Here is a 25,734-nt window from a genome sequence, read left to right as displayed (position 1 = left end):
GAGTTCAGGATTTCCTGCTCTGCCATCTTTTCTAGATACTCCCCCACCATTGTTTCTTATATCCTACTTCATTACTAGTTCAATTTATTTGAATGATTTGATGTATTTCAGCAAGAATCTATGAGCAATACATATGTGTACTGGTATTCTGAAAAGGTCTTTGTTTCTCCCTCAGGTTTAATGACAATTTAGCTAGAAGATAATTTGATACTGATATCTTTCCTCAGCCCTTAAGATATTATCCACAATCTCCACCACCTATTGCTGCTAATGAGAAGCCCCTTGCCAGTCTGCTATTCCTTGGTAATCTATCTTTTCTCTCACACAGCTTTTACTTTTTTTTTCTTTTGACTTATGCTAACTTATTACAAAGTATGTAAGTGTGGATTTATCATTATTTCTTATTGTTGAAGCTACTTCAATTGAAGGATTTATGTCCCTTTTTAATTTTAAAAGTCTTGGGTATTATCATGTGAATACTGACTCCTTTTCATCATCCCTTTCCTTTTTCCCTTTTGGATTCCCTGGTCTATATATGATGAACCTTCCCATTATATCTTCTCCACTGTGTTAACTTCTCTTTTATTATTTTCCATCTCTTCATCTCTCTGTGCTACATTCTGAGTGACTTCCTTAAATCTAACTAATTCCCCAGTTCTCTCTTCTGCTGTGTCTAATCTCTTTTTCAACTTCTGCATTAAATTTTTTATTACAAGAACTAATGATTTCTGTAACTCCTTTCTCCTGTCCCTAAAGCTACATTCTTTTTTCATGCTCTTGAGTTTTTTGTTTGTTTTGTTTTTTACCTAATGACTTTTATTCCTTTATTTCTTTGAACGTTTAAAAAAATACTTATTTTAAAGTCACTTTCATGTCTTTCTGTTGTTTAATTCTGTCATTCTGTTATATCTTCTGACTATGTGTGGTAGCTCATCTCTTTGTGTGGTTTGCATTTTTTTTTACTATAAGCTTGTTTTAGGTGGGAATTGTTTCCTTTGGCCACCATAGGTGCCTTGGGTTGTGGAAGCATCTTTACAGAATGATTTCAGATTTGCTGTACAAGAGAGGGTTGGATTGCAAGCACCATTTTGTCTCTGAGTCTCTGAAATACACCGTATACATTTAGAACCTCACCTGTACTTGGTTTTCAAGTTTCTGATTTCTCATGAGTGGTTCTTTTAGCTCCAACAGTCATAGCTGGATACCGACCTTCCCTGCTATTCCCTGGGAAAGTGTACACATATTTTTTACAATTTGTTTTACAGATGAAATGGCATTTTTGACTCTGAACTTTATGCTGATAGCTTAGTTCTAGCTTCCCATTACTTCTGACTCAAAATAAATCCTCAGCCACCCAGTCATTAAGATTTTTCTTTATCTGTCTCAGTTTCCCTTTGCATGTAATTCTCACTTACATCTTTAGTTGTGCTTTCCTCCCTATATATGGCACCTGGAGACTTTACTGATTTCTAGATGAGTTCTGTATTCTTCATATAATTCTTTGTGTTATATTTTTCAGAATTTCTATAGTTTAGAGTAGGGGTGGTGTGCCTTCCATATCTGTTTAAATCACCACATTCATCAGACATATTACCTCTCTAATGAAGAAAAAATACAAAAAGTTTTAAAATATGTTTAAAGTAATGTTTTATTTTAAGTAACCTTTTTCTCTATGCTTCTCAGTGCTGAATTTGAAGAACCACATAATTATGAGGCAACAATTTCATATCTGAAACACTCTGGCAACTCCATTAACCTGTGCACTGCAAAAGAAATTGCTGATTGTAAGTCTGCTAAGCCAATTAATATTGTAACCCTGTGTGGAATGAAAATGTGGCAAAAATGGTATTTTCCCTCTAGCTAACTATAAGTTTAAAAATTCACAGCCATGCTGCTCTACCATCTCGTTTCTTTTTTTTTTTTTTTTACCCCCTGCCTGGTCTCTTAAAAATATAAATACATCCAGTTGGGCATCAATGCTATCTCACAACTCCTAGTGCTGCCTTCTCTCTACCTCTTCTATTCTCTCCTTCACCAATCTACTTAGATGCCTTGCCTTCTGTAGGTATGTGGGAGGGAAAATCAAGATACGGCAATTCATTTTTCTTCCTTCTCCTCCTATAGAAACTTCATCTCTCTCCTTGTGGTGTCTTTCTTGAACTCCCCTGGTAACTCCGTGTGTGGAGAGGGAGATAACAGACTGTGAGAATTAGGTCCCTGTGTTTAGTCTGAATAGGAACAGAGAATTCATTTAATGGATCTGACCACTGGTTCAGAGCTAAGTCTTCCCGCTTCTGGTATTGTCGACAAAGCTCAGACCTTTCTATGAAGAAAGAGACCCTGTCAGGTAAGAAAATGAAGAAGCAGGGACTCATAACATTTCTACAAGTTTCTGTGTCTTTGTTCTGCCTGTAGGATCAGCCGATTCTCTACAAAAGGTATAAACATTTGTGCTGGAATAAACATTAGTATTTTCTGAACCTATACTATAGGCCACAGTTCTGTAGTAGGTCCTCTGTGTGCATCCCTGCTGATACAGCAGTTTTATTAGCCCACTTTTTGAGACAGAAAACTCAGGACCAGAGAGGCTGAGTTGTACAGGGTCCCACAAGGAATATATGGTCGAGCTATAATGTGAAACAGGCTCAGTCTGCCTCTAAGATGCATGCTGTTTTCATTCTGCATGGAGCACTGGGTGTTATACGCAAACAATGAATCATGGAACACTACATCAAAAACTAATGATGTAATGTATGGTGATTAACATAACATAATAAAAAGAAAAGATGCATGCTGTTTTCACAGTTTTATGCTGCTTCCCATTCGAGGACGTTTTGCTTCCCTGGAGGGAGGGTTAGAGAGAGATCACCTGGTTCAACTTCTTTATTGTGTGGAGAAAAAAGCCCGAGAGTCTGGGAGAAGTCATTTGCCTGGGAATACATACATAAGAGGTTTGTGGGGTAGGAGTTATGATCCATTGAAATTTCCCTCCCCTCCCCCAGGAAATAAAGCGTTGTAGAACTACTGGAAAAGCTCCATCTCTCTTTCTCTTAGACTGGGCAAAGTCTACATTCTCCCATACGGCTTATAAAATACTAGTCCTAAGACAAGCAACTCCTGTCCCCTCTCACCCCCATAAGGCAATATTGTTCTGTTCTTGGGCACCTGCCTCAGAATATGGCTTCTCAAATTCTAACACTTAAAATATGAATCATCTGGGGATCTTGTTTAACATATTCTGGTTGAGTAACTGTGGGGTTGGGCCTGAGAATCTTCATTTCTAACAAGTTCCCTGGTGGTGCTGATGCTGCTGGTTTATAAACCATGCTTTCAATAGAAAGGCCATGGACCCCATTGGGACTAAATTCCAACTGCATGCCTTTCTACAAAGGGCTTATAGGGCTATTTAGATGCTCTCATTGGAGCCTATACCTTCTCTTTCTGGACACATGAGGCTCCCAGAAAGCCCCCTCCCAAGTGGCTGTCTGAGGTCCTGCTTGGGTCTCTTCCCTGAGTCCCAGGACAGACTGGGATGCAGGGAGAGCAGTTCATGGGGGCTGGTGTGGATGGGATTTGGACCTATGCAAGGCCCCTTGTCATGTAGGGTGAAGCTGAGGCTTGAAAGTGGGAAGGTGGACCAGAGGCCTGTATTTGTTCTTCCCAGGCCACAAATGTTCAAGGTGGCCTGCCAGGGGACATCACCTGAGGTACCCAAAGAAGGAGCCACTACCTCAAGCCTCTCTTCAGTATTTCACTGAGGGATTCTTCATGTACTTCAGAAAGAGGCAAGTGTTTATGGCTGAAAGAGAAAGGGCTCAGAAAATAAGCCACTGATGCAATTTAGAGTAACAGAGCATAGGGTAGCAGAAAGGGAAGAAGGTGGGAGACAGGTGAGGGTGGTGAGGGTGTCCCTTGCCAGAAAGAACATTCTGGTGGGAGATAGGACTAGACCTGTCAGGGCTAAAGAAACTGAAGAACTATAGGCTGGGATCAAAAGGATCTTGTTACATGTCCCCACCCCTTTCCTTGTTCCTCTTTAAAGGACCAAGATGCAGTTAGAAAAAACAACAACAACAAACAAACAAGAAGGGAGTGAGCTATTTTGCCCCCACTTGTATTTACTCATTTGACTCTTACCCCATTTGTCTTCCAATTATCTTTATACCACTTACTGGGTGAATGACATCTGAACCTCGGTGTCTTCATCTGAAAAATGGGTATAATATCACCTTCATGGCATTGTTCTGAGAGTTTGGTAAAACAATACATTTAAAGTCAAGTGGAATTCTGCTTCTGGAAAGATGGAGCATATATACTCTTCCCTATTCCCCCTGCTAAGTACAACTAAAACTGTTGGATATCATATGTAAAACAAACATAAGAAAACTGGAAGACTCTGAAAAGGTAGAAATAAGAAGGTAGACCAGCTAGAGACCTAGGAACCCAAGGAAGAATAGGTGGTGAATTCCTTGGGTTTTCTTCTTGCCTTATATATCCCAGACTTTGAGCTAAAGAAGCCAGCAATCCAGAAACACCAGGGGGTACAAACAGAAACATCTACAGCAAAAGCCTGTTCTCTCTGGCCCTAAGGACCAGAGAAGGGGCCCTCTAGAAAAACAAAAAGCCTTAGACAATAACTGTTCTACTCCAGCCAAACATCACAAATCTATGGCTCTACCCCACCAGCCAATGCTGAGTGGGGATCCCAGACACCCACCCTCATCAGCTTGCAATTATGCACCCCAACCCCTCTGCTGAGGTGGTGCAGAGAAAGCTAAGTCAGAAGCTGGGACTTTCATCCCTTCCAGGAGTAACAAAACTCCACCTACAATGAAGACCTTGTGGGGAGCTTATATTCCAGTCTCCCACCCAGCAGAAGGTGCCCCTTTTTCTCCCTGTTGGGATGTTGTTAGAGAAGACCCAGTGGAGAATCAGGACTTTCACAACTACCCAATGGGGAGCAAAAACAAGCACTTCTACCACTCTTAGCCAGGGTGTTATCAGCAGAAGCTGAGTGGGGAACTGGAGTACCCGCTCTGGCCCAGGAGTAGTGAGGAGCCCTGCCCTCACTTGGGTATTGGGAGGCCAAGAAGTGGAGAACCTAGATTTGTACCCTCAGCAGGCAGAAAAAAGTCATCCCATTTCTGTCACCAGGAAAAGCCAACTAAAACAGAAGCTTTAAAAAATATCCAGTCTCATAACATAATACTTAAAATGTCCGGGTTTCAAAAGAAAATTACTCATGATAACAAGAACCAAGAAAGTCTAAGTCTAAACTTGAATGAAGAGATGATCAATAGATGCCAACACTGAGACAACTGAAGTATTAGCATGTTCTGACAGAGACTTTAAAGCAGCTCTTAATACTTCAATGAGCAATTATGAACATGATTGAAACACACAAAAAATAGAGTTTTACTCTATTTTTAGAAGAAATAGAATGTCTCTGCAGAGAAATGGAAGGTGTAAAGAAAAAGAAATAGAAATTTAGAAGTGAAGAATACAATGAGAAAAATAAAAAGCTCACTGGGTGGGCTCAACAGCAGAATGGGGAGAATAGAAGAATCCATAAACTTGAAAGAAATGATAGAAATTACCCAATCTGAACAATAAGGAGAAAACAGACTGGGGGAAGAAAATGAACAGAGCTTCAAGGATCTGTGGGACTATAATGCAAGTCTTAAATTGCAGTACTGGAAAGAAAGGGGAAAGAGATGCAAATGGACACGTACATGAAGAAATTGAAAACTTCCCCAATCTGGTAAAAGACATTAAACAAAAGATTGAAGGAGCCAAGAAAATCCGAAACAGGATAAACCCAATCCACACAAAAACACAATCAAACTTCTAAAAAAAAACATAAAAAGTAAAAATCTTGAAGGCAGCAAAAGAAATGATACATTACCTATAGGTGAAAAACTATTTGAATGACTGAATTTCTCATCAGAAACCATAAAAGCCAGAAGAAAGTGGCACAACATTTTTCAAGTACAAGAAGAAAAGAACTATCAATCCAGAATCCTATTACCAGTGAAAATATCCTTCAAGACTGAAGGGGAAATCAAGATATTCTCAGATGAAGGAAAACTAAGAAAATTTGCTCCAGCAGACCTATCCTAAAAGAATGGCTAAAGGAAGCTTTCTAGACAGAAAAGAAATGATAAAAGGAAGAACCTTGGACTGTCACTTCAGAAGAAAGAAAAATGGAAAGAATACAAATGTGAGTAAATGTGACATATTTTCTTTCTTTTGAGTTTTTTAAATTATGTTTGATGGTTGAAGCAAAAACTCTTAACATTATCTGATATAGTTCTAAATGTATGTAAAAGAAATACATAAGGCCATTATAAGGAAAGGGTTAAGGGACATAAAGGGAAATAAGGTTTCTATACTTCACATGAACTGATAAAATGTCCATACCAGTAGACTGTGATGTTATGTGTCTATATAGTATAATCCCTAGAGCAACCACTAAAGCAGCTATACAGTGAGATATTAAAAAAAAAAAAACTATAGGTAAATAAAAAATAATTCTAAAAAATGTTCAAGTAACCCACAAGAAAGCAGGAAATATCAAACAGAGAAGCAAAAAACAAAACAAAACAAAAACAGAACAAACACAAAATAAAAAATAAAGGGCAGACTTAAGCCCTAATATAGCAATAATTGCATTAATTACATTAAATGTAAATTACCTAAATATACCAATTAAAAGTGAGAGATTGGAAGATGTAAATTTAATCTAAAGAATATCAGTGTGACTGTAGTAATAACTGACAAAGTAAACTTCAGAGCAAAGAAAATTACAAGAGATGCAGAGGGACATTATGTAATGATAATAGGGTCAATCCATCAAGAAGACAAAACAATCGTGTGTGTGCACCAAGCTCCAGAACTGTAATACATGTGAAGCACAAACTGAAAGAAGAAATAGACAAATGGACTCATAGTTTGAGACTTTAACACCCCTCTCTCCACATTGACAGAACACCTACTCTGAAAATCAGCAAGGATACAGAATTCAGCAACACCATCGGCAACAGGATCTAACTGATATCTATAGAAGGTGCAACAGGAGCAGAATACATATACTTTTCAAGCATCCATAAACATATACTAAGACCGTATTCTGGGCCATACAACAGCACATTTTGAAAAATTGAAATCGTAGTGTATTTTCTGACCACAGTGTAATCAGGCTAGAAATCAGTAACTAAAGGATAACAGAAAACTCTCTAAACACTTAGAAACAAAAGCACACATTTCTAAAAGGAAATCAAAATATATATTGAACTGAATGAAAATGAAAATATATAAAAATCTGTGGGACATAGCCTAAAGAATGCAGAGGAGAAATTCATAGCACTAAATGCTTACATTAAAGAGGAAAATCTTTAAATCTAAGATCCTACCTGAAGAACATAGAAAAAGAAGAGAAAAATAAATCTGAAGTAAGTGAAAGGGAGGAAAGAATAAAGATTAAGAACAGAAATAAATGAAATTGAAAACAGAAAAGAGTAGAGAAAATCAATGAAAGGAAAATCTTGTTCTTTGAAAAGATCAATAAAATTGACAAACCTCTAGCAAGTCTAACAAAGAAACAGAAAGAAGATACAAACAAACAGTATCAAGAATGAAACAAAGATATCATTACAAACTTTGCAGACTTCAAAAGGACAATAAGAAGATATTATGAACAACTCTACATATCTAAATTTGACAACTTAAAGATGGAACAATTCCTCAAAAACTCAAATTACCTCAAGTCACTCAATATAAATCATTTGAATAGCCCTGTAACTGTTAAGGACATTGAATCCATAATTTTAAAATTCACAAAAAAAAAAAAAGAAAAAAGCTATGACACTGTATGTTAACTATACTGGAATTAAAATTTAAAAATAAATTAACAGAAAATAGAACTTCCAAAAAGGTCATCTCAAAGTCCTGGGAGATTTCACTTGAGAATTCTACCAAATGTTTAAAAATGAATTAACACCAATTCTACACAATCTTTCCAAGAAAAATGGAAGAGGAGGAAACACTTACTGATTCATTTTAAGAAGCTGGTATTACCCTAATAGCAAACCAGACAGAGACGTGCGCAAGAAAACTGCAGATTAACATCCTTCATGAGTATAGTCATAAAAATCCTTTGCAAAATATTAGCAAATAGAATTCAGCAAGACATAAAATAGAATTATACCATAACTAAATGCTGTTTATTGCAGGGATGCAAAGCTAGTTCGATTTTCAAAGATCACTCAAAAAACTCAATCATCAATAAAATCTTTATTGACAGCCTAAAGAAGAAAAATCACACAATCATCAGTCTATGCAGAAAACGCATTTGACAAATTCAGGACCCATTTATGGTAAAAACCTTCAGAAAAATAAGAATAGAGGGCAACTTTCTCAACTTGAAAAAAAGAGCGTTTGCAAAAAAAGAAAAAGAAAAGAAAGCCTATAGCTAATAAGATACTTAATGGAGAAACATTGAATACTTTCCCCCTGAGACTGGGAACAAGGAAGGCAAGGATGTCCACTCTTACCACTCCTATTCAACAGAGTGCTGGAAGTTATAGCCAGTGTAACAAGTCAAGAAAAGGAAATAAAAGATATACAAATCAAACAAAGAATTAAACTGTCCTTATTTGCTGATGACAGGATTGCCTAGATAGAAAATTCCAGGGAATTTACAAAAAAAGAAAAAAATCTTGGAAGAATAAATGAGTTCAACAATGTCAGAGGCTACAAAATAGAATTAAAAAATCCTATTTCTATATACTAGCAATGAACACACTAAAATCAGAAAATACTATAACATTCACAATAGCTAAAGAAAGAGAAATTAACTTGACTCTAACAAAATGTTACAAGACTTAAATTTTGAAAACTACAAATTGCTGATGAAATAATTCAAAGGAAACCTACATAAATGGGGGAGATATACCATGTTTTGTTGGGGTTAATGTAGAGCATGGAATCAGCTGTAATAACCTGACTTGCTAAAATGAAACACAAAGGCCGCTAAGGACAGAGAGGGTTTCGGAGAAGGGCATAGGCCTTTGGAAAGCTGAGGCCCATGTGACCATTCTGCCTCTGCCGTTGGAATGCCACGGGGAGTTGCCTTCCCCGAAGCTTTCTTAGCCCAAACAGCCGCCCTGTGATCTAAGAGACATATGCATTGTCCCTTAGGCTATGTTTAGCAGAACTCATAGAACACACGGATTAGCATGTCGTATCTTTCCTGTAAACAGATCCTCCTAGTTTCAGTAAGATCCCTTGTCACACATCACGTGCTTGAGAAACAGTGATTAGGATTTGTGATTATCCTGAAGGACCAATAAAAGCGGGAGCAAAGAAGAGCAAAGGGTCTTCGTCTCTGACCCCCTTGCCTTCTCCTCTCTTTCACAGCAAAGTTTGGAGTAATCTTTCATCCGTCGGTACAGGGATTGCTGGCCATTCCCAGCAATGTTTATGGATTGGAAAATTCCATGTAGAAAAAATATTCTCCCCAGGTTGATAGATTAATGTAATTCCTATAAAAAATCCCAGCAAGATCTTTTCTTTTTTAATATATTGACAAAACTATTCTAAAATGTATATAGAACAGCAAAAGAACTAGAATAGCTAAAAACAACAACAACAACAACAAAAACCTGAAAAATTGGGAGGTAGCAGACTACCTAATTTCAAGAATTATATCTGTAGTAATCAAAACTACGTGGCATTGGCAAGGAAGGACACATAGCATGATGAAACAGAATCAAGAACCCAGAACTGAGACCTACACAAGTGTGTCCAACTGATTTTTTTTTTTTTTTACAAAATTGTAAGAGGGAATTTAATGGAGGAAACATTAGCCTTTCATGGTGTTGGAGCAATTGGATATCCATAGGTAAAAATCAATCAATCTCAATGTAAGTCTCCCATCTTCTACAAAGATTAACTCAAAATGGATCGTTCTTTCATTCTGTCCACCAAGGGTGAGGAATCTAAATGCTACCTTTCTGGAGGAGAGGGGGAGAGACACGGGGGAAAAGAAGGACGAGCTGGTTAGCTTTCACTGTCACCATTGTATGAGTTTGTCTCTTAAACGATCCCAGGAAAACAAAGACCATCCCCTTGGGGGTGCACAGCTCAGCATGGGTGCCTTTCTGAGGCTTTGCCCTTTTATATAGAATGTGAGTAAGCAGGATATAGGCTGTTCTAGAAGTTCTGCAGAATTGTCCTCAGAGGTCATCCAGACCAGCCATTCAGACTATGCTTCCTAGGCGCTAGGACTGTCCTGAGGGGTAGTGGAGACCTTGAGGATAACATCAACCAGAGAAGTTCTGTGTATGCTCGTGGGCAATATTCCACTTAAATGAATGATTCTGTAGCTGGGAGGAAGTTTGAAAGCCATTTGCTAACAGAGTTGACCTTGGGCAAGTTATTTCACTCTTTGGGCCTCTGCTTCCTCCTCAGTGAAAGGGGGGTGTCAGTAGTGATCGTTGTGTGAATTACGTGAAATCATACATTTAAACACGTAGCATAGTCCCTGCTATTTGTAAGTGTAAAAAATGCTAGCTGCTTTTTATTATTGTTTTTATATTATTAGTAATAGTCCTCTCACCTCCTGGTTTTCCAAGGTCGCACAGGGAGTTAGTACATGGAGAAAAAGCCTGGAAGCTGTGGTCATGTTATGGTCCCAGCAGTTGGAGGGAACTGAGGACCATCTTGTGATGTGTGTCCTTTCCGCCAGCTGGAATAAAGTTCGTCAGTGGGGAGAATGCGCTCCAGGGCTGTGGGTTGCATCCTCCTGTTATGATTCCTTGTCCCTTCCTGACCCCCTGGGGTACAGTCCTTCGTCCTTTATATTCCTTCCTTGGGAGCAAGTTGTGATGGCAAAACTTATCTCTGGAGAACCTCTAGTTTGTTAAAAAAATCATAATCAAATTATGAATGCATTATTCAGTGTGTATTTTTGTATAGCGGCCTTGACAAATAAGCTTCCTCTGAGCCTTGGTTTCCCCATTTCTAAGACAGAATAATAATATCTCCCCTCTCCCCAGGTGGCAGTGAGAAGCAGAAACATCATGATTTGTTATTTCTTTGAAAAACAAAGAATGATATATCAGTTCGGGGAGGGGACTTATTATTTTTAAAATTGGAAAAGAAATCCATATTTGGAATGGATATGGAGGAAATATGCTTATGCATCATAAGCAAATATTTATTATGTATTAATAGCTAAACAAATACTTTAAAGTAAGCAATGGCAAAATAATACATTTTGATTCAAAAATCAGTAAAAATAAAAGTGTACAATGACTCCAGTTGAAGTGCGTAGTATTAATCATCTACTAAGAATTTTAGGTCTATGTGTCAAACAATCACGTGCAGGCAGTCCCTAAAGAAAACCTAGAATTTCATTTGTTTTATCAATGGATTGTATGTATAGAATAATAATGACCTTGAAATGCAACATGAGGGGCGCCGGGTGGCTCAGTCGGTTAAACATCCAACTCTTGGTCTCAGCTCAGGTCTTGATCTTAGGGTCATGAGTTGAAGGCCCGCACTGCGCTCCTTACTGGGCATGGAGCCTACTTTAAAAAAAAAAAAATGCAACATGTTTTTTGGTCACTTTTCTAAACTAAAGCTTCAGGACCCTAGCAGCAAGAAAGAGAAGAAAAACAGGGAGAGTCCTACTTATTATGCATGGATATTCATTAACAGTAGGGGGAAACTTTTAGAGATGATATTTCAGCAAAGAAAAATCAAATAATCAATTTTATCAAAAACCCATCACTTTCTGTACAATATCTGGTGCTCTGCTAGGTATGTCCCATTTTTTACATCATCTCCTTTAATCTCCCCATTAACTGTGTAAGGTGGGTACTAATTGACTGCATTTCTCAAGTGAACAAACTGAGACTCAAGGAAATGAAGTAATTTGTCCGCAATCCCACAGGTAGGAAATGGCAGGACTGGGCTCTGAACCCACATTCTTGCCACTACTTGTGTTTGTTGATAATTAAGGTTGGCATCACATCGTTCAATAAAATCCACAGAACGATCAGAAAAAAATCAAAAGGAATTCAAACCTCAGTTGGTGGCCAGTCTCCTCTTTTCAAGCTGTGCTGGGGAAACAACAGTCAAGGAATAAAACACTTACAAGCGTGCTATGGACTTCATTTTGTTGAAGTGGGATCTAGGCTTTTTTTTTTTTTGGAGGGGGGCTTTTTTCCTTTCCCTTCCTTTTCACGTTCCCCTTCCGATTGCAACCACTAAATTTCAGTGCTGTCTCTTAAGTATGGAGTATATATCTATTTACAGAAACAGGAAACTGAAAATTGTTTCACGTGTTTTCACTGACCATACATTCCATCCTGGAAATCCCCACAGAGATTAAAGCCATGGTCAGTGACCCGAGAATTCCCCAGACCACCCGGACAAAACCTCACACAGATCCATGTTCTGGAGGCTGAGAAAACTGAACTCTGCCATCCCTCATAATTGCTTGAATCCTGGGTGCTGTAAGAAACAGTGAATAAACTGCCTCTGATATCATTTTTTTCATATTTATTTTAGCAACTTACGAAGTCGAAATTGAAGAACCCCGAAAGGTATTGTTTCCTCTTTTTACCAACTTTATAACTATAACAGGTATACAGAATTGACTGTAAAGGGATTTCTTTTATGAGCAAGGAGAAAGGTCTTTGTTTTCCATTTTCTCCCGATTCCTGAGGCTTTTCCAAGACTCCAGCTGCTAAGATTCTGTCTCCTGTAATAACAGAGATAGAAAAGATGTTGTGGGGAGGAGGGGGAAGCTGGCCCTCATCCATTCCCGGCCTGTTATCTATGGTGGCCAGCATCAACTGGCCTTTAATAACGGTCCCTTCAGAGAGAGGAGTGCTGTGGCACAAGCCAAATTTGTATCTCTTGCGCTTTCGGGAGGATGACCAGCTCTTTGAAGGTGCATTTTCTGGCTCCTGGTGGGCATGGTGCAAGGTGCCACCTTGAAGCAACTTGGTTAGGGCCCAAGCAGAGTCCCTGCTGGCCTCAGTCCCAGCACCTGCCCGTGTGATCTAGAACCTCCATTTCCTCACCTGTAAAATAGAGGTAATAGAAGTACCCACATCTGGGGTCATTGTGGGAACGAGAGTAAGGTAAATTCAGAGAAACCATTCGATAGTAAATGCCTGCATCTCTCCCAGGCATTTTACCTCTCTGGGCTCCAGCTGTGTCTTCTGGAAAATGGTGTTTTCTCCGTGAGAGCAGGAAGCCGATGCCCTGTGGTGACCACATCTGCCATAGTAGACACTCAATAAATAAGAGGGTTCATACTTGTTTCACTGAATTGCTGAGAGAACTCAAAAGTAGCTAAGCTCCCAGTACAGCGCTTGGCACACAGTGGGTGTTTGCTTCGTGTTGTAACTGCACCAATGAAGGTTCACTCTTTTCTCACGGGGTTCATTTAGTCAAGATCTTTCATCTTTCTGCTTGTTTTCTTACACCTACTAGAAAGGACTGTCCTAGGTACACTTTCTAGCTAGAAAACTACACATGATTATTCTTATTAACAAGAGTAGAAACATTCTATTAAAATGCTTCAATTATCCAGCAATATCTCTAAAATAATAAACTTTTCTGCACAAGTGAACTCTGTAAATAACTAGAGTTTATCTCATTCAAAAGATAAAAAGCATTAAATTATTTTTAATTTCTTTTAAAAAGATTTAATTTAAGAGAGAGAGATGATGGGGGAAAGGACAGAGGGAGAGAGAGAGAATCTCCAGCAGACTCTGTGCTGAGCTCAGAGGCCAACACGGGACTGGATCCCACAACCCTGAAATCACAACCTGAGCCAAAATAAAGAGTCGGACGCTTAGCTGACTACATCACCCAGGCGCTCCGTATTTTTAACTTTTAAATCTTAACTTTCAGACATGTATTGTGTTCATCTCAGTATTCTTGTTTTGGTGGGTGGAATCTGATCTCACCCTGTCTTCATAACATGGAATCCTCTGGAACATATGGGATTGAATGGCTACAGTTCACACTCTTCTTTATAAGATGCTCTTAGTGCCTTGGGACACCTGGGTGGCTCAGTCAGTTAAGCATCTGCCTTAGGTCAGGTCATGATCCCAGGGTCCTGGGATTGAGCCCCGCATCGGGCTCTCTGCTCAGCAGGGAGCCTGCTTCTCCCTCTGCCTCTGCCCCTCCCCCTGCTTGTGCTAAATCTTTAAAAAAAATGATAATGATGATTTTAGTCCCTTGTTAGGTGTTCAGAGCTAGTTGTCTTCCCACAAAACCCCAAGTCTGTTTGCTGTCATTGTTTTCTGTTCTCTGACAGTTTTGCTTTCTCTGTCAATATCTTTGCGTCTAGCAGGGAGTCTGTCACGTGGAAAAGCCTGTACCAAGTCCTTGTTGTGTGTCAGGCATTTGTGCAAACGTGGGAGCGCTTCATCCTCTGTGCTCCCCGGTGAGCTAGTTTCACTGCTTGCATTTTACAGGGGAGAACTGGGGGCTCAGAGAGGCTCAGCCTCCTGTAAATAATGTAGCTGAGGTCCATCTGACTTGTCAGTCTACCATCCACGTTGTTAGAATTATATGGAAAATAAAAACCGGTCATCCCTGAATGAAGGCCTGCGGGGCTTTCCTCATAGGAGGGCAAATGAGCTTTTAGGCTGGTCTTGGGAGCAGCATTTTCAAGGCTTAGCTATTTTCTGTTTTCTTCAGCATTCTTGTCTAGATTCAAAATAATGAACGGATCAGATCTCGGTGACAACTGAATAAATGAGCTACATTGTGGTCACTGGGACATAATCTTAATGGAGCCAAATCTAGATTATATGAGCGAATTTTGGATCAGGGGGTGCACAGCCAGCCAGGGAGAGTTCCCAGCATGACTCACTCACTTGTGTCACCACTTCTGCCCGCTGTAACATTGCTCCGATATCACAAGTGCGTATTTCCCCAAATGATGGGAAAGCTTTATTCTACAGGCACATTCCTGGAAAAGCATGCAGAGGACAATTTATTATTCTAAGTCAGATAGTACATTCCCTCTGGCATGCACTGTCACATGGGGAATACTTCTCTTCCTTTCCCACTGACCTTCATTTCCACCGGCCAGGATTCCTGGAAGTTTTTGTTGTCAGTGTGCACCTTTGCTCCGTGCTGAGACCTCACCTGCCTGGTCTTTTGGTCAAGTCTCTAAAGATCTGTAATCACACAACAAAGGCATGGTTTGGATTGGTTTATGAAAATGACCATTTCCCTCTTTACTTTCAGCCTTGGAAGAATGGTCTCCATCAAGAACTTCGGTGAGTTTTATCTTCAAATGGAAAAGAATTAATCCAAGCACTGGCCCTCTGATGAATGAACTAGTTTACCTCAATGGGTCAGCTATGCTTGCAGAGACTGACCCGGTTCAGCTTCCCCAGCACCTCATAAGGTGCCTGGTGCAGAGAAGGTACTCAGGGGTCCTGCCCGGCCTTTCCCTCCTGCCTTGTTCCAGCCCACACCACACTCATCAGTAAACACTTACTGAGTCTCCAGCATGGGCCAGCCACTTGCTAACCACTGGGGCGGTAGCAGTGATGGCGACCTGGCCACTACCCTCAGGGGCTCCTGGACTGTGGGAATCACACAGTCAACTGGGCATATAACCGTCATGTGGCTGCCAAAGAACTTAGTTTCCAAAATGCACCATGCTGTTTCAAATCTCTGTGCCTTTGCTGCCTTAATTCATTAATTCACCCCAACTTAACGATCTGGTAAACCTCTACTGACCTTCAAACATTCCCACCTAAAAGAAGCCTTCCTAAGCCCCCTCCTTGGAGAGAAGTAGCCAGGCTCCTCCCTGTAAGGTTCATGAGTTTGCACTAACATCCCTGTGTGTCACCGGTTTGCTAACCTGCCAGTTCGTCCTCACTCTCCTTTTCTTCACCCCTCCTTGTGTGTGAGCTCCTTGTGAGAAGGGCCTGTGTTTTCTTGTTCTTGGTGTTCCTGATACCGCTCATACTTCTGGGTCCAAAGCAGGACCTTGGCAAGGCTGTGCTCTGACCCACCTCTTCAGAGTCTGTGTCTATCATTCTTCCCCCAGAGTTACTTTTTTTTTAATTTTCTATTGTTATGTTAATCACCATACATTGCATCATTAGTTCTTGATGTAGTGGTCCATGGTTCATTGTTTGTGCATAACACCCAGCGCTCCACGCAGAACATGCCCTCTTTAATACCCATCACCAAGCTAACCCATCCCCCCACCCCCTCCCCTCTAGAACCCTCTGTTTTTCAGAGTCCATCGTCTCTCATGGTTCGTCTCCCCCTCCGACTTACTCCCCTTCATTCTTCCCCTCCTGCTATCTTCTTCTTTTTCTTTTTTCTTAACATATGTTGCATTATTTGTTTCAGAAGTACTGATCTGTGATTCAACAGTCTTGCACAATTCACAGCGCTCACCATAGCACATACCCTACTCAATGTCTGTCACCCAGCCACCCCATCCTTCCCACCCCCCACCACTCCAGCAACCCTCAGTTTATTTCCTGAGGTTAAAAATTCCTCATATCAGCAAGGTCATATGATACATGTCTTTCTCTGATTGACTTATTTCACTCAGCATAACACCCTCCAGTTCCATCCACGTCGTTGCAAATGGCAAGATCTCATTCCTTTTGATGGCTGCATAATATTCCATTGTGTATATATACCCCATCTTCTTTATCCATTCATCTGTCGATGGACATCTTGGCTCTTTCCACAGTTTGGCTATTGTGGACATTGCTGCTATAAACATTGGGGTGCACGTACCCCTTCGGATCCCTACATTTGTATCTTTGTGGTAAATACCCAGTAGTGCAATGGCTGGATCATTATGGTAGCTCTATTTTCAACTGTTTGAGGAACCTCCATACTGTCTCCCCTAGAGTTACTTTTAATGCATTAGAGTAAACATGGTTGGTGAGGTCTGGAGAAGCAAGTATCAAAATTCCCTGGCTGAGGCTAAACACAGAAGCACTGGGTCATGGGGGACGCCTGTTTCATCTCTCTCCTTGAGTTCTGGCCTGCCTCGATTCATGCCCCCCCCATAATTACCCTCTGGCATCTAGCATGGTGCTTGGCACTTGGGAGGCCCATGTCTCATGATTTCATTGTTTATTGAGCTTTTACTCTGTTCAGATGCTGCTAGATTCTGAGATACAGAAATAAATAGAACATATTCTCTTCCCTTGGTTCAAGATGGGCATGGAGGCCAGAATGGCTGGGGGTAAGGGGCTATTTGGAGGGGGAAATGACCGTCTCAGTAGGAAGTTACAATATAATATAATCACTGCTAAGTAGTTGTAGGAACACAGAGATGAGACTCTGGGCATACTTTCTTGAAGAGCTGACAGGTGAGTTCAATCTTGAAAGACCGGTAGGAATTGGCCAGGTGAAAATGTCAGAATGTATGTTCCAGGCCTAATTTACCATTTAGACCAGCCCTGTCCAATGGAACTATAAGGCAAACCATAGATGTCATTTAAAATTTTTCTAGTAGCCAGGGCGCCTGGGTGGCTCAGTTGGTTAAGCGACTGCCTTCGGCTCAGGTCATGATCCTGGAGTCCTGGGATCGAGTCCCACATCGCGCTCCCTGCTCAGCGGGGAGTCTGCTTCTCCATCTGACCCTCCCCCCTCTCATGTGCGCTCTCTCTCTCTCTCATTCTTGCTCTCTCAAATGAATAAATAAAATCTTTAAAAAAAATAAAAAATAAAATAAAATAAAATTTTTCTAGTAGCCAAATGTTAAAAAGTAAAAAGAAACAGGTAAAATTAATTATAATGTATTTTATTAATCTCTGTATATCCAAAATATTATCATTTTGACATGTAATCCATATAATAACTGTTACTGGTGTATTTTATAGTCTTTTTTTTCATAATAAGTCTTCAAGATCCAAATACGTTTTACACTTACAGCTCAGTTTGGACCAGATATATTTCAAATGCACAATAGCCACACATGGACAGTGGCCACAATTGGGCAGCACAGATTTATACTTTATATTCTAGGTCAGGGCGGAGCCACAAAAGAGTTTCAAAGCAGAGATAACGTACCCCAACCCCTCATAGTATTCCTAGAAGTCACCATATTGAGTTTAATTTGATAATTGTTTATGGAGATCCAGCTATACAGAAACTACCGGACAAGACCTGAGGGGCAAGATGGATTACCAAGGGCATGTACATCAACAAGGCAGCTATGTTTTAGGCGAAATATCAACAATGTGCAATGAGAAATAAGAATTGGGTAATTGTAACACAGCAAATGCTTCCATGAAGACAAGGATCCCAATTACTGCAGGTCCTTTATATGCTCTGAACAATGCTAGGCTTTCAGCATTTTTCTCACATTTCATTCTCATGGCAACCATGGAGATTGGCATTGTGACCTTTCATTTATAAATGAGAAAATTTGATTTTTTTTAGAAAGGTTAATCGTAGACTAGCAGAAAGAGGGATATATAGTGGGGATTAGAAGCCAGCCCTCCCTCACTGCCCCTGATCATCACAGAACTAGCAGATGGCCTTAATGGGGGGCACGGTGCTCAGTAATTAGATGAATGAATGAAACTCCTGACAACTCTTTCCATTGTCTTTCAGAACAGTACTGTCTCTGGTGCTTTCCTCCCTTGATGACCCCCTCTTCTGAGTTTCTTTGAGGGCTCTTCTTTTTCTGCCTTCTGTATGAATGTGGTTGTAAATCTAGTTCACTGTGCCAGAACAGAAGTCCTCATTTGGGGGTTGATGGTTCCCCAGCATTCTGTCCTTGGTTCTCAGGTTTTTCATGACACTGTCCACCTTGCCCTTCTCTCTCATACTCCCTCCAGTGCAGCTGCCATCTGTATACTGTGGTGCACGGCAGTCCTTCATTTCCTTAGGGAAGACTGGCTAAGTACCTTACCGCCCTGTGCCAGGCCCCATGCTATTGCTTCTCTAGATTACACAGCATTAGTGCTGGGGATACGTAGAGAAATAGCAGAGCTCTGCCTCCTTATAACTTGATTGTTCATTTACAAGGCAAAGTGGAGGAACTGGAGGCAGATCCATAGACAGTGCTTTAGAATACAAGATAGAAGGACAAAGTATTGGGGCAATGGATAAGAAGGTATGACTGGGAGAATCAAGGAAGGATTCTCAGAAGTAAGATGATTCAGACAAATTGAGAAGGGTGTGGTGTTTTCTAGCAAGATGTGGAAGGCATGTCTGTCAAGGGAAATCGCAACTAAAAATGGAGAGTTGCTCGAAGTAGGATGGTTGGTTTGGGGAACGAGAGAGTCTACAGCAAAAGTGGAGGGAAGGAGCAGAAGTAGATGGTGTTGGAAAGAAAGGTTTCGGCCAGATCACGATAGGCTTAGATTTTATCCTACAGGCAATGGGGAGTTCCTAGGAGATTTTAAGCAGGGATTCGTTCTGGCATTGCTTGGAGTAGGTAGAAACTCAGTGAAATGATCTAATGGGTGACCTGATCCTCATCTTAGAAGAAGGTGGGGAGAGGTGGGGGGATTATTTGTGTTGTTTACATTCACTTTTTCCATTCATTTCATTTAGGATTGGGTGGTACACTATGATCTAAACACTCTAAACCTCACTTTTCCCCTGGTATCTCTTCACATCTAAGCCCTAAACATGAAGATGAAGATGAAGATAAAAAGGAGAAGGAAAAAGAGCCACATGAATTGGAACCTCAAAAACCAGAAAAGGATCTACCTTCAAGCCATCTCTTCAAGGTATCAGTGTTCTAGGGTTCCAGGCCAAACAGTAGAGTTCAGGCATGTCATAGGAGTAGTTCATGGACTGAACTTTTAGAGGCTGAGACAGCAGGTCTCCAGAGACAGAGTCGGAAGACCCTGTGGCTGTTGGGTGTTTTCTCAAAAAAAGGAACTTGACAGTAACACTGAGCTCTAGCCTCAGGTTTTCTACTTATTAGCCATGAAGCAGGCCTTAGGAGTGGGGCTGGGACTAGTGTGAGTTCAGCAAGGCATCCAGAGGGCAAAACACAGACACTCATTTGGGGGCTGTACCCTGCAACTGAATGACCCCGGAAGGAGGGCCTCCTTAAGGTGTGTGCTAGAAGGCCCTGCTTAGAACGACTTATTCTCTGAGCTCAGTCATTTCATCTGTAAGAGAAGAATAAATAATCCCTACCCAATTACCATACCCAGTCCCACCCTGATTCTGTCTTGTTTGTGCTGATAAGATAATGTGTGTGAAAGTGCTATGTAAACGATAAAATACCATAAAAATGTATTCTTACTTATTGGTAGATACTGTATGTGTGTGTATTCATATCCAGTTGACACTGTCCCCTTCAGACAGCTAGAGTGGTCTGCTCAGAACATTCTAAAAACCTATTTGGAGATGTGCCTATCTTAGAGTATCAGATTGTTCCCGTCCCATTTGCAGGGCTCAGGTAAATCAAACAGCTTGGTGGTGGCATGGGCCTGACCCGGTGGGTAGGCCCAGGCCAGGATGGATCAGGATGTGTGTTTATAGAGGATCACAAAGCAGCATAATTCAAGGAAGAAGTAAGTCACTAATCGTGAAAGTTAGGGAAGTGGCATTACATGCCAAGGCCAGAGGGAGGATGAGGCCACAAGTGGGTGATGAGGCCAGAGATCAGAAAGGCGTTAATCAGAAGCACGAGAAAGACAATGGGGGATCGTGGTTAGGGATATTGACCATGAAAAAGCCAAAGCAGGGATATGTTCTCTATCAGTGCTGGCCGTTTGATAAGAGCCAGGTATGGGGTCAGGCTACCACCAAAGGGACATATTCCTGCTTTTGTGGTGTAGATTTGAGTTTGGGAACTTGTTAAAAGTGACTTGGATTATGTTAGGTAAATGTGGTGGGCAGTGTAGCTGGGCAGTGCTGTTTGGGGTCAGATGTAAATGGTAAGTCAGTAGATACAGAATCCCCTGTGATTCAAACTGACCCTAGGAAGCATTCCCAAGGACAGGCCAAGGGGAACCCATACACTGCCTTATTAGGGGCCATGGTGAAGGAAGGTAGTCACTGCATTTGTGTGAAACTCTGACTTATTTTTGTCATTTTTCCCCATTAAAAAATTCATTCTTGTCTGTGTGACTTGAAAGAATGCCCCTCCTTATATTCTCCTTTTAGTTTGCCCAGACCCCACCAAGAACTCAGGAAATCCCATACTTAATATCTGTTAAGTACTTCAGCTTCTTCCAAGTACTTTCAGATGTACTGTCATAGTCAACTCTCCTGTCCACTTGACATCCAAAGTACAGTAATCTCCTCTCCCATTGTCATCTGATAAATGGCCAGAAAGGCTGTAATGCTCCTTGGTTTCCAGTGTCTATTCCTGGCAGTCCATCCAGATCTTTCTGAAATGAACATCTGCTCAGATTGCTGCCTGGGGCTCAGTGAGGCCCACACTGAAACTTGCATGCATGACCCTGCATTACTCAGCCTCATTCTGTCACATCTTTCTCGCCTTGTCTTTTTTCCCTGTCCCTTCCAGTCTTCCCTCAGCATCAGCCTCCATACACCTGTCTGAGGACCCTAACACTTCTCCAGATACCCATGCCTTTGCTCATGCTGACTTATCTGCCAGGTACTCCTTCATCCCCTCAGTCAAGGAAGAGTCCTTATATTTTAAAATACTCTTTAGTAAGACCTGCTTTGGAAATCTTCCTCCACCCTGTCTCCCAGTCGAGCGAACTGACCTCCCCTCCTCTATTTCTGTCTCAGTGAACAACACAACTGCAAATGGTTCTTGCCACACTGTATCTTAATATTTGTGTGTAATGTCTCTGTGATCAGTGTGTAGGCCACCGTGCCCATGGTGTCTCTCTACCTCTGGAACTCAGCATTCGTGTCTGGCAAACACTGCAGGGTGGGAGTGGGAAAGGAAGTGAGGAGGAACAGAAGAATGGCCAGGGGAGAGATGAAATGTCAGGCAAAAGGAACGCAGCATTGCTTGGTGGTCAAGAGCACAGGGCTCAAGTCCTGCCTTGGTAGACCACTGGCTGTGAGACCAGAGGATTTGGAGGCCCTTTATTTAACCTTTCGAAACTCTTTATCACATGGACCAATGATACTTTCCCATCGGGGTGTCATGGAGATGAGGTGAGATCAGATATATGAAGAACCTGCTTTGTAGGCAGTGCTCTGTTACATGCTGGCTGCTTTCTGTGGGGCTGCCTCTGCACTGGTCATTCGGTGGCCATTCAGAGGCGAGCCAAAAACTTGGTGTGCATCCTTGTGAAACTTAGTCTAGGGAGACTGTGTTCAGTACCACAATATATCGTTGCTCTCCATGAAGCGTGAATGACTGAAGAACAGAACAGAAGTAAGCGGCAAACGGAGCAGGTAAGTCCGAGCTCTACAGCACTCTCCCTGTTGCATGTGTTTAGGGGGCTGCCCGTGGAGGGATGCGGGGAAGAAAGCAGGTGATGAAAGTCCTCGGAGGCAGCAGGAGAATGCTGCCCAGGAAGCAGGGCCCTGTGAGCGATGCTGTCCAGACAAAGGCCTGGCCCCAAGACCCGAAGCTGGCCAGGCACTCCCTAGGCCACTGTAAGTTGCCTTTCTTCCTGGTTCTCTTCACTGTCACCAAATGATTTTAAAGTTGTGGGTGTCCAAGATGTTAGTTTCTTTTATAAATATCTATTGAACATTTATTATGTATAAGGAAACTTGCCCTAGTCAGGCAGTTGGGCAGTCATGGAAAGAGCACTGGATTTAGAAAGAGAAGACCAGAGGTCAAATCTAGCCTCTAATACTTATTAGCCATAACTTCATATTCCTGCAACTCCATTTCTTCATTGATAAAAAGGGATCACACTATGGGCCTCACAGGGGATTTGTGAGGGCCAAATCTGACAGTAGGTCACATAATAGGTACTCAGCAAATATTTACTTCTTTCTTTGTGTATCTACCAGCTCCTATTGATTTTTGTAGACCAAAATAATCGATACACTGATGATATAGTTAGGATATCATTAGTTGACTTTATTTAGGTTGTATTTTACCTTCATGTTAGTCAAGACTCTTGATTACAGGTAACAGTGATCATATTGTGTTGAGCAAAAAGGAGACTCACCTCAAGGAAAGTCTGGTGGTGACGGGGTCCACATACACAAACGATACCAAGGACTCAAAATTGCTTCTTCTCTAGGTTTTTGTCTCCCTGGCTGGCTTGGCTCCATTTTCAGACAGACCCTACCCTTTTGGAGGCAATATGACATCCAGTTGTAACAAGCTTATACCCTGTCCTCTTAGGAACCCCAGAGGACAACTAGAAATTTGTACCTTCTCAATAATTATGAGAAAAGGCCCAGATCTGGGTCTTATTGGCTCTGACTGGGTCACATGTCATCTCTAAACCAGTCATTATGACTGGGGATTAGAATGCTCTGGTTGGCTCAGCCCATGTCATAAACTCATCCCAGGAGCTGCAGGCAGAGTCCATTCTACCAAAAGTACATAATATCAGATTGAAGGATTGATTTCCCAAGCAAAAGAAAAGGGCTGTTGGGGAGGGGGATAGGTATTGGGTAGACAAAGAAAACAGATATCCACTCCAGCCCAATAAACCATGGCAGACCACTGACATTTCACATGTTACAAAACAGTTATGAGAAGAATAAATACGCAGTGATCATAAGATGGACTCCGGGTCCCTTAAAATGTGCCTCTGGGCTAGTTGGCCACATCCCTGCCTCACAGGTCCTTCCCTGCATACTCTGCAGCATTCTGCATTTCCTGCATCATGTGTTTAAATGCCCCTGTAATTTTACCTGATCTCTGTCTGGAATTAGCTACCTGCTGATATCCTAGGCATCCTTTAAGATCTATCTCAGAAGTCACTTCTTCTGAGGCCTCACTTACCTCCATCCATCCACCTCTTCCCTGCTCTCCTGGGACCACAATTCCCCACTCCTTTTTGTTTCCATGGCACTGAAACAGCAACCAAGTGACCCCATCTCCATATTAGGCTTTGCAGTTAAGCATTTCTGAGACCCAGGACCCCTATATACTAATCCCATAATCTTAGGAAATTTACAGACTTTCATATACAAATGGGGTTAATACTACTTATTTTCCAGGGCTATTTGTCATTGTATATAAAGTGTATATTTCATGTGCTCAGTAACTGTTCTCTTCATTTATTTCCTTCTCTAAAAATAGTATAGCATACCTTACATTATAATACATGGGGTACGTGTTTGCCTCCCATAGTACATGGTGGGCACCATGTGATTAGAGACCATTTGGTATTTTTCTCTGTATTTCTGCAACCTGGCACAGTGTCTGGCACACTGGAGATCCCCCAACAAAACTTTGTTAAAGAAAGGAATAAAAGAATAAATCCAACTCCAGTGAGACTACAGTAGATTTGACAACATGAATAATTCTCTTGACTAAGAAAAGTAAAGAATGAATTTTTGGAAAATGTATTAAAGTATCACAGAACTGATGTCAAAAGAAAGCATCCATATATTCGCAGGAACCAGGAACCCTGGAAGGTGAGTGCCAGAGCTACTCTTGCCCTAAGGGTTTTTACTGAGCTCTGAATCTCTTGAACTCCTATTTTGATGGTGTGATGTGCAGAGGACAGGAGATATATCCCAGGACCTGCCCCAAGTAAGCTCATAATTGGAGACTTCTGTATAAAGTCAGGACCTCAGAGGATTATGTCCACACAGAATGAATAAGACTGTGCGTATAGTTAAAAACGTTATAGTGTGTACTTATAAATTTGTTATAAAAAGGGTAGATCTCAAGCATGCTGAACACAATAAAAATTTTTTCAAAAATGAAAAAGGGAGAAAGAAGGATATTTTTGATATTAATGACACATAAGAAAGCACAGAGGTGGCATAAAACCAAAAACCATGCCTTAAATTGAGAAGTGGGTAGATTTAATTTGGAGTATAGAAAAAAAATAGAAGTGAGAGGAAGACCAGTTGAAGTGAATTAAAGAGTTACGGGAGAGCCCTGAATATGGGGCTGAAAAGTATTTTCATGCAATTATGTACTGTCCGTGAAGAGTCACTATAGATTTGAGGATTATACCATGAAGAAAACAGTCCAAAGAGGATTATTCTGAGTAATCTGTACATGCTGCTAAAGCACAAAGGGAGTTGCTGAGTCCATTAATAGTTCTTTCCAATACTTGTTTGAGTAGCACAAAATGCTTAGTCAAGGAGAGTTGGCATGAAATCAAAGTTTTGAGAAGAAAAATACAATAGAGTGTCTTTCTATACTCCTCCTGTGCAAATAGGCCTCTTGAAAAAATGAATGAAATAAAAGTATCACTTCTTTTGGTAGACAAAAAAATTAACAAAACATAAGCCCTGGTAATCAGAAGGAAACTGGTCCATTTTGACCCTGGTGCTGGGTGAAGGAAAAAAAAATGATTACCATAAGCTGATCCTCATGTCCATCAGCGGTTCAAATCCCCACTACAATGTGTGTGGTCCAAAAGAAACCCAAAGTAATCTAATGTGGTATCAGCTTGGTAGCCCTCCCAGACAACTGGTAGAAGCAAACAAAATCCTCTTTGATGGAACCAACTTCTATTCCAGGTTTCAGATAATTCAACAATATATATTTTTAAAAATTAACAGTTCGTAGACAAAAATTACTAAACATACAAGCAAACAAGTCACAGTGATTGGAAACCAGCAAAATAACAGATCTAGGAGCCAACCTGAAAGATAGTACAG

At 41.0% G+C, this 25,734-nt stretch overlaps 1 protein-coding gene across 1 annotated transcript in view; it reads left to right on the top strand.

Moving 5' to 3' along the window:
• Positions 1-25,734, top strand: part of FYB2 (FYN binding protein 2) — a 131,699-nt gene that overhangs the window by 64,869 nt on the left and 41,096 nt on the right. The window contains exons 5-9 of the mRNA XM_027569484.1: positions 1,684-1,784; positions 12,577-12,611; positions 15,283-15,314; positions 19,658-19,766; positions 22,419-22,578. Coding sequence (XP_027425285.1) covers positions 1,684-1,784; positions 12,577-12,611; positions 15,283-15,314; positions 19,658-19,766; positions 22,419-22,578 — 437 coding nt within the window. The remainder of the gene's footprint in view (positions 1-1,683; positions 1,785-12,576; positions 12,612-15,282; positions 15,315-19,657; positions 19,767-22,418; positions 22,579-25,734) is intronic.

The sequence above is a fragment of the Zalophus californianus genome, chromosome 4, assembly GCF_009762305.2.
Source record: "Zalophus californianus isolate mZalCal1 chromosome 4, mZalCal1.pri.v2, whole genome shotgun sequence".
NCBI lineage: Eukaryota > Metazoa > Chordata > Mammalia > Carnivora > Otariidae > Zalophus > Zalophus californianus.
This window is presented reverse-complemented; position numbering and strand designations above follow the sequence as displayed.